The 9,249-nt window shown below is 46.1% G+C and overlaps 2 protein-coding genes across 2 annotated transcripts; one reads left to right on the top strand and one right to left on the bottom strand.

The window, feature by feature from the left end:
• Nucleotides 1-3,225: 3,225 nt before the first annotated feature.
• LOC123079619 (GDSL esterase/lipase At2g31540) lies at nt 3,226-5,075 on the top strand. Its single transcript, XM_044502414.1, has 3 exons — nt 3,226-3,985; nt 4,104-4,359; nt 4,849-5,075. Exons 1-3 carry the CDS (start codon nt 3,227-3,229, stop codon nt 5,034-5,036), a joined length of 1,203 nt encoding a protein of 400 aa, XP_044358349.1. The 5' UTR covers nt 3,226; the 3' UTR covers nt 5,037-5,075.
• Nucleotides 5,076-6,445: 1,370 nt separating this feature from the next.
• LOC123079618 (exocyst complex component EXO70B1) lies at nt 6,446-8,952 on the bottom strand. Its single transcript, XM_044502413.1, has one exon. It carries the CDS (start codon nt 8,623-8,625, stop codon nt 6,688-6,690), a length of 1,938 nt encoding a protein of 645 aa, XP_044358348.1. The 5' UTR covers nt 8,626-8,952; the 3' UTR covers nt 6,446-6,687.
• Between the last annotated feature and the right edge of the window lie 297 nt (nt 8,953-9,249).

The following is a 9,249-nucleotide window of genomic DNA, read 5'->3' as shown; positions in this document are numbered from 1 at the left end:
TCCTTTGGTTCATAGGAATATTGTAGGAATTGTAAAGGATAGGAACTTTGTAGGAAAAATTCCTTTGAAGCCATTTGATTTGTAGGAATGGATTCATACTCCTATATAGGATAAGGATCAATCCTTCACATTTCAAAGAAAAAAATATTAACCTAGACTCAATGGAAAATTTTCTTCCTATGCATCAAATGGCATCTCTTTCTTTATAGGAATTGAGATGCATGCCATCTCACTTCCTATGATTTTCCTATTCCTGTACTATTACTATCCTATGAATCAAAGGAGGCCTAAGCATGTGTATGGACTTATGGTCAGGCTAAACACATGAGAAGACTTCCAGCCCAGGCTAGTACACGCATTTTCAGGCCCCCAACAAAACACCATTCAGGCAAATTTCAGATACACGGCAGGCCAGGCCATACGCTGCCAGGATGGAATCCAAACACGCCCTATGTTCCTCAGAACACCGGCCTAATAGAAAATGTAATAGTAGCTGTCCCCATCCTAAGTCATTGTGGCACGCGCGAAAGCAGCAGGCTGAACGGAATCATTACACGATCGAAGCACGGAGGCGCCTAGTTGCGCACGCCCCACGACGCTAATGGGAGCTCCTGTTTAGCGCCGTGCGAGCCAGCGCGCACCATCCCTTTCCCCTGGCACACCACTTTGGGACGGCCCATATGCGGGGTTGGACGAGAACTTTCTTTTGTTTTGTTTTCTTCTTCATATTTATTTTATGTTTTTGTTTTATTCTTCTTTAAAATAATTCAGGATTACCAAAAGGTTCCAAAAATGTGAATTTTGAAGAAAAGATGTTCAAGAAACCATAGAATGTTCGTGACTTCAAAAAATTTCATATATTTAAAAATTGTTCATGAGTTTGAAAAAATAATCATGAATTAGATAAATGCTCAAAATTTGCTAAAACAATGCTCGTCAAAACAAAAAATGCTCACGTGTTCCCAAAACGTTCATGAATTCAAAAAATATTCGTGAATTTCAAAAATGGTTCCCAAATTTCAAAAAACAATCATCGAATAGAAAATGATCACAGATTCCAAAAATGTTCATGGGTTTGAAAAACAACTAATTTTTTTTAAAATGTTCACAAACTTGTAACAAAATTTTCACGAATTTGATTTTTTTCACAATTTCAAACAAAGGACGAATTTGAAACATCTTCATGATTTTGAAAATATTTTACTTTTTTTTAAAAAAAATCACAAATTTAAAAATTGTTCACAATATAGAAAATAAAAATGAAATGATATATAAAATAAAAATAAAAACAAAAACGAAAGAAAAATGAAAATGAAAAAGGAGAAAAAAATAATGGAAAACAAGAAAAAGGTATAAAAACCGGTTTCGAAAGGTTCTAGAGCTATGTTGGGCCGGCTCAAACGTACGCAGCGTGGAAGCGCGGGGTGCGCCCATGGTCCCTAACCAGCGACCCACGTGCAAAATGGGATCCCCGAACGCTTATAGCGTCAAATTGTCACCTTTCCGCAAAGGGCAACCCTCGAGTGGGGCGGCCGACTTCCGCACACTATGGTGTTTGCATACGGTAGCAACGACGAGAAGGAATAGTAGCAAGTCTAGCTACTATAGCAGATTATCGATTGCAGCACTCATTTTTTCCCTTTCTATTTCTAAAGAAAACATGGAAAAGGGTATTTTATAAACTGTGATTTTTATGAAAAAATTGAGATTTTTTAAATATAAACGTTTTTCAAATTTGCAAACATTTCCTTTGAAACATGAACATATTTTGAATAAATAAATATTTTCCAAAAAATTGAAAAGAAATAAAACATGAACTTTTTAAAAATCTGGAAAAAAACAAACACGAAGATTTGTAAAAAAAACTTGAACACTTTCTGAAAAATGCAAAGAAAATTTTTAATGCTGAACATTTTAAGAAAGGAGGAACATTTCTGAAATGTTCAAATGTGTACGAAAAAATTATAAAATTTGATTAAAAAAAAGCATAATTCAAAAATATATATTTGAAAAAAAATTACGTATGTGAAGAATATTAAATGTGTATAAAGAATGTTATTGTTGTATACAGGAAATGTATAGTGTGTACATCAGTTTGAAAAACAATGTCAATTGTGCATTTAAAATAAAACATGGTATGGAAATAAGTTTCATACAACTAAAATAATGTTTGTGGAATTTTTATTAAAATGTTTATACAATCTTGATTAAAAGGAAGAAAATCGGTGAAGAATTCGGAGAAACAAAGAAAAAGGTGAAGGAACGCAAAAGGAATCATTGAAAGAAATGCCAAGAAAACATAGAAAACCGGTACAGAAAAAAAAAACCAAAGGTTCTAAGTCCAATGAAAACCGTAAAGAAAACTTGAAAAGGGAATAAAGAAACACACATAGAAAACCGACAAAACCCGTATGAAAACTGAACCAATCAAGCCAATATAGATAGAAAAATATATATTTTTGAGAGAGAAGATAGAAATATAATTGCAACGAACGGCAGCGACCCATGCGAGGGAAACCGACAGTTGGGCCGGCCCTTTCAGGGAAGCGCTTCAGGCGAGACCCAAGTAGGTACCAAAACTCCCGCGCAACTCGATTTCGCCCGCTTCTGACCTCTGCCGGTTCACTCGTTGTTGCCGTGTCGCCATCACGTATCAAAAATTCTGGAAGGATTGTACGCTACAAGTTCCAACGGCCCGTGAACTTGCGCTTTGTCCCCATGCATCGACACGGCACTCGGGATGCCGCCAAATCCACCATCCTCCATCATAAGTCGGCATACAGTTTGTCGCGCAGCAAAACACTGCTCTGGACGTACATTGTTCCTTTGCGCAGCGCATAATCCTTTTTCCAGAACAAGAATGTTTCGTGGATCAGCAGAACATTTGCAATCCGATTAAAAGATTGACACGCACAACCACATTCCGTGTACGCTCCTAGTTCGGCTAAGTTGCTCCTCAGGAACAATACTGTATGTTAGCTCTGTGCCAAACTCGCCACTTTGCACAGTAACCAACAACGACCTGCATCGCATACACCCCAAACGGAGTAGGTTACAAAGTCTCTAATCCTGTCAGAAACAACCACATCATGGGCCAACAATGAGTAGTACTCCGTACCCAGAAAGATAAGGATTTCCATTAGCAGCACCTCTGCACCTTACTAGTGCAGGAGTATTAATTTCGTGCAAAAAAACAAGAGTATTCAATATTCATTTCGTGCAAGAAATGTTATATACTCCAGGAAGATATGAACGAATCAGCTGGATCTTTTGCAGAGTTATTATCAGGCATTCACGACTCTCTCGAAATATTATATGTAAGGACCAGTTGCAGAGGCCTAGAACCTCAGCCCAGGCAAGAACCTCTACCATGGCGCACCTTGCCATCCTCCTCCTCCTGGCGCTCCTCCTCCTCCTCGCCTCCCCCGCCATCTCTTCCACCAAGAGAACCCAGCAGCCAAAGTTCCCGGCCATCTTCTACTTCGGCGACTCCATTTTCGACACGGGCAACAACAACCACATCCCGACTCTGGGCCTGGCGAACCACCCTCCATACGGGAGGGACTTCCCAGGAAGCAGGCCGACGGGGAGGTTCTCCAATGGCCGGCTCGTCCCGGACCTCCTCAACGAGAGGCTGCAGCTCAAGGAGTTCGCGCCGCCGTTCCTGGACAGAAGCCTGTCCGACAAGGACATCACGACGGGGGTGAACTTCGCGTCGGCCGGGTCGGGGTTCGACGACCGGACGTCGCGCCTGGCCAACACCATGCCATTGTCGGCGCAGGTGGACCTCTTCAGGGAGGAGTACCTTCCGCGGCTCAGGAGCATCGCCGGGGACAAGGAGGCTGCCAGGATCATTGCCAGCTCTCTGATGTTCATCAACTCGGGAACAAATGATTTCACACATTACTACCGTACATCGAGGAGGAGGCTGGGCATTGGTGAATACCAAGATACTGTGCTCCAGTTGGCGCGTGCTCATGTCAAGGTAAAATTATGCAGCTCTGGGTTTGTTTCTACCAAGCTGTTTTTGTTATAATTCTGTAACATATAGACCACAACTATGATTATTTTCTCAAAATAATAAAATCTGAACTGGAATGCAGGAGCTGTATAACCTCGGGGGGCGGCAGTTCATCTTGGCAGGTCTTCCTCCATTTGGCTGCATACCCTTGCAGATCACATTGAGTGGAGACCTTGAGAGGGGCTGTGTGGATGAGCAGAACAGCGAGGCCCAGGTCTACAACTCCAAACTTCAGAAGTTGATTCCAACATTACAAGGCTCACTCAGAGGAAGCAAAATTGTGTACTTGAATGCCTACGAAGCTTTCACGGTGATCCTTCAGGGCACCAATAAATATGGTACGTTTTCCAGTAATGTCATGATTCCCAACTTATATCTAGCAAAGTGGACACCTCTAAGATCACTAATACTCCACATTAGCTTTCTATAATTCTGCTTTAGCTACGATTAATATGCTTTCTTGGTGTTTTTATTCAGAACTAACTATACTGGGTACTTAGTTCTGAATAAAAACACCAAGAAAGCAGTAGTGAGTTCTGAATAAAAACACCAAGAAAGCATATTAATAATAGCTAAAGCAGAATTAGCAAGCTACAAATAGTTAGTTCAGCTGGAAAACACCAAGATTGCATCATAATCCTAACCAAAGAAGAATTATTAAAGCATGGTGATACACTTGGCCATGTACAACTAGAAGCTTTCAGAAGAAAGCCAAACAGCTAACAGTTTAATGGCAGAAAGCAGAGTTATCAGTTTGTGTTGTTCTTATCGCCCTACCTGTTTCCTTGTAATTATAGCAGTTCTCACCGAGTTTGCCATGACAACAGGATTTGCAGAGACAACACTGGGATGTTGTGGGACTGGGCTCACAGAGGTCGGAATACTTTGCAACAGATTTACCCCTATCTGCAGGAATGTGTCATCCTATGTATTTTATGATGCGGTGCACCCAACAGAGAGGGTTTATAGGATAGCAACCGATTACATAGTGAAAAATGTAATTCCACAGTTTTAGAGAATCAAATGCTCAAATAAGATTTTTTTTCTCATTGCATTAACGATTTAACCTAATGCGTTTGGTTCAATCTTTTTGGCTTTTACTTGAAGTCTGCCTTGTAAGAAAGAGTCACTGGCATGTGTTTCCTTTGTTATGTTATACACAATATGGTAAGCTCAGCATTCTTAGCAAGAAAGGAGATCAAGAAATCAAAGGCATAACATGTGTTTCATTCGTTATGTTATACTCCAATATGGTACACAATATGGCAAGCTCAGCATTCTCAGCAATTAATTTAAGGAAGGAAACTAAAAAGTCAAAGGCATAACACAGTGATCGGGTTATGAAAACTCAAGAAGCTAGAGAAGGGAACTGATTGGGAGTAACCATTCTCACCTCAAATAACTTCAGATCTGTAACTTGTGAATGTATGGAGCTCTCAAGTCCCAACTCCTCCGTGCAAGCATATAAAAGAGGAATGTGGTATCCAGTCCAATCAATAATCTGCAGCTGACAAAGTTGACTAGTTAAAATGTTTCAAATGCGTACCTCACATTCTGAAACAATGAGTTCAAAACAAACCACAGTGAAGGCAAATTCAGAGACTGAGGAACAGAACATTGTTCACCTACTGTGGCACTAACATATATAACTACATGTCCAGTTATTTGATATTCCAAAATAGTGCACAAGCTCAGAACACCATTTTAGCAAAAGGAGCATCGGTCGTGCATGATATCAGCATATGTACACACAGACAAAGTAATATTCAGTAAATAGTAACAAACTCTTTGTTGAAGGGTCAAAACGCACTTACTTCAGGATAGCAACATTCAACAATTTAATGAAGAGTACTTTGAAAGCATCAAGTGATTAATTTAGAGAAGGAACACCAGTCATTCAAGGCTCAAAAGGCATGCTTCCACAAACAGCGCAAAATTGTACTCCGTTCAGAAATAAGTGTCGCTGATTTAGTACAAAGTTAGTAGGGAGTAAATGATAAAAGAGAAGACCCATTATCCCATATGGGCTTTCCAAAAAGAATATACACTTGTGTTGACAACTGAATTTTCAAGAGTTGTGGCCTTATCCACAACCTTTCATTTGAATAACTTTATGACACAGTTTTTTCAGAAATTGAAGGGAAAATACCATTGCAAATTATTAAAAAAGAAAAAAATACAAGAGAAACACAGACCCATCTGCTCAGGGCATATCACACCCATAGGAGATAGGGACCAGATTAACTTGCATGCTTTCTATAATAAGAACCATACTACTAGGCTAACCATCATAAAAGTTGGGTTACACACACGCAATCACAACAGACAACAGCCAAGCTTGGCAGATCTGACTCAAGATAAGCGTTTCTCCTTCATCACCTGAACAACCAGGCACTGAAACACGATAAATAAGAAGACAGATAATGTTTTGAATAAGACTACCATTAACAACTGACACAGAAATGCCTACAATAATTTACACAGTTGGAGAAGACAATGATTTGCGCGTCTAATATAAAGCCTAACCTCATGGCAAAACACCATCAAACCCAAAATGGTACCATTATCCATGTTCAGAACTTCAGATATCGGCCACAACAGTACATTAGTGATGATACGAAAATCACAGGCACGACCAATAAGATGCTACAGTACAAGATAACCAATCATTTCCCAATTCCTTCAAACAAATGTTGGATGCATGCCTCAACATCCTCTGGGGTATGCTTGATGAACAAATCCTGCGGAGCGTCTGGAGATGATCTCAGCCTAGCAATCAAGCCCTTATATGCCGGCAGCACCGAATCTGCTATTGCTGCCTTAACATCGGCGCGCAGCTGATCATCCGTGATCACCCACTCAGACTGCGCCGCCCGAATCTCCTCCAAGTAGCCATTGAACATCTGAAGTTTCTGAAGCATGGCCTTGGGTGGGAGACCAGAAAACCCAGAGCCTCCGGTCTGCAGCACCGACATCACCTTCGCCCAAGCCCCGCGCTGGTACTCCATACTCCACCGGCGCACTCGGCTTAACATCTGCTTCATCCAGTCATCGCCGAGTAAAACCCCAAGCTCACTGTCATTCACCTTGTGGATGACGTACTTGCCATTATTCATCAAGAAGATGGAGGCCAGTGGCGGGTCCCTGTATATCTTGGATTTGCTCTCTAGATTCTTGTGAAGCACATCCATGATCCACGCAATGTGCACCGCAAGCGACGAAGTGGGGCGGTCAGGATCGACAGCAATGGCGGTCACGCCGAGAGCACCCAGGTCACCTTCCATGACCTCTTCTAGTGTCTGTCTTGAACCGCACGCGGCACGGAGATAGTTCATGACATAGCGAGTGATTGGGTGTATGCCGCCGCCGGGCACCGCAACACGGGCCGGGTCACGGCGGATAAGATTCTCCAGCTCCATGAATATACCTTTGATGGAGGAGCCGAGAGTGTTGCATACAGCAGAGACCTCGGCGCGAAGCGCTGCGGAGTAGGGGTCGGCGAAAACAGGGTCGAGGTCAGGGAGGAGATCGCGCACCGCCTCGTACATGTCGATGACACGAAAGAGGCGCTCTGGCGCGCGGCTGGCAGCGGCAACGGCATCGCCGAACGAGATGAGCTGCAGCGCCTGGGTGCGAACCGCGGCGACGAAGGCGAGGTCGCCGTAGGGGGCGAGGCCCTCGAAGACACGGTCGGAGAGGCGGCGCTCGCTGGGGATGAGGATGCGGAACACCATCTTGAAGGCCGGGATCCAACGCGCAATGTCGAACTCCAGCTCCTCCCAGGGCAGGGAGTGGACCTCGTCGGAGGTGCGCGAGCGGATGCCGAGGCGCGCGACGCTCTCGTCGATGAACCCGCGGCGCGCGGCCGCGTAGGCCTCGGCGCACTCGCGGCCGAAGCCGGCGTCCACCATCCTCCGCGCGATCTGGTGCACGTCGGAGACGGACCCCGGGGGCAGGGCGTCGATGACCACGTCGAAATCCGTGACCGGCTTGGCGATGGGGATTGGCTCGTCGCCGTAGCCGTCGTCCGCGTCGTAGTCCTCGTCGTCGCTCTGCTCGGAGTCGAACCCGCCGGGCGCCGCCGGGGCCGCGTCGTCGGGGCGCTCGATAAGCGCCCGGAACTCGTCCTCCAGCCGGGCCATGCACCGGCTGAGCAGCTCGTCGGCGCGGTCGAGCAGCCCGCGGTTGGTCCCCGCCGCGTCCAGCTCCTGCACGGTGCCGATGAGGTCGTCCACCGCCTCCAGGAAGGCGTCGGCGTCGGCGGAGTCGGCCCAGACGAGCCTCTCCATGGTCACGAACTGCGAGATCTGCCGGTCCAGCGTGCGCACGGTCCGCTCCAGCGACGTGACCGGCGCCGGCATCGCCGCCGCCGCGGCCGAGGGCAGCACGGGCGGGGGCGAGGAGGCCGGCATCGACATCGAGTGCTCCCCGGCCCCTCCTCCTCCGGCCGCGGCCGCCGCGGCGTAGAGCTTGTCGAGCGACAGGCGGCCGTCGTAGTTGGAGAAGACCTTGAGTATGTCCTCCGTCATGGTGCCGGTGCGGCCCAGCGTCTTGGCGATGTGCTGCACCGTGGCCAGCAGCTTCTCCTCGCCGTCCTCCGCCATCGGCCGCGACAGGGACCCGACGCCGGACGGCACTCCCGGCGAGATGAGGTTCGAGCTAGGGTTTGTTTGGTCACGCGGCGCGGCGGAGGGAGCTCGTTGGAGTGGCTGCGGTGGGGGAGAGCGGTGCTGTTCTGTGCCGGACAGCGACAGCTCGTGAACTGGGCGCTCACCTGCTAGCAGAGCACGGCTGTAAAATTGCGACGTCTTGGTAAAAAATTACCGTGGGGAGAGGAGGGTAAATTCGCTGTGGGCGGTGGATCGGGGTGTTGTTTCGCCGGGTGAACGGTCGAGTAAAAATTTGGTGACCTCGGGAGAGGGGAAAGGATGGGAGGCCGGGCCAGAAAGCATGAATAAATGCGGGCAGCGACACCGATCGGGAAGACGGTGAGGGTTTTTTAATTCTCGCTGACAGGTGGGGACGGGGCCGACGAAGCGTAGCGCTAGGGTTTTGGACATTTGGTCGCGTCGACACGGAAAGGTTTTAGGGACAAAGTGCGGCAGGGATCGCGTGATCAACGGGAAAGTGGTGGTTGTTGGCTGCTTAACTTTTTTTTTTCGAGGAACCGGCAGGAGCACTGCCTTTTCATTTCAGACGAAAAAGAGGGTTTATGTACAAAGATGACA

The sequence above is a fragment of the Triticum aestivum genome, chromosome 3D, assembly GCF_018294505.1.
Source record: "Triticum aestivum cultivar Chinese Spring chromosome 3D, IWGSC CS RefSeq v2.1, whole genome shotgun sequence".
Classification (NCBI taxonomy): Eukaryota; Viridiplantae; Streptophyta; class Magnoliopsida; order Poales; family Poaceae; genus Triticum; species Triticum aestivum.
Note: the sequence above shows the minus strand (reverse complement) of the source record. Positions and strands in the feature narration are given on the sequence as shown.

What these genes read in the sequence shown, in the direction of transcription:
- LOC123079619 (XM_044502414.1), top strand. Translation starts at nt 3,227, where the DNA reads ATGTTATATACTCCAGGAAGATATGAACGAATCAGCTGGATCTTTTGC. An exon ending in TGGCGCGTGCTCATGTCAAG is followed by an intron (nt 3,986 to 4,103) that starts GTAAAATTATGC and finishes ACTGGAATGCAG; the next exon opens with GAGCTGTATAACCTCGGGGG. An exon ending in TCAGGGCACCAATAAATATG is followed by an intron (nt 4,360 to 4,848) that starts GTACGTTTTCCA and finishes CCATGACAACAG; the next exon opens with GATTTGCAGAGACAACACTG.
- LOC123079618 (XM_044502413.1), bottom strand. Translation starts at nt 8,625, where the DNA reads ATGGCGGAGGACGGCGAGGAGAAGCTGCTGGCCACGGTGCAGCACATC.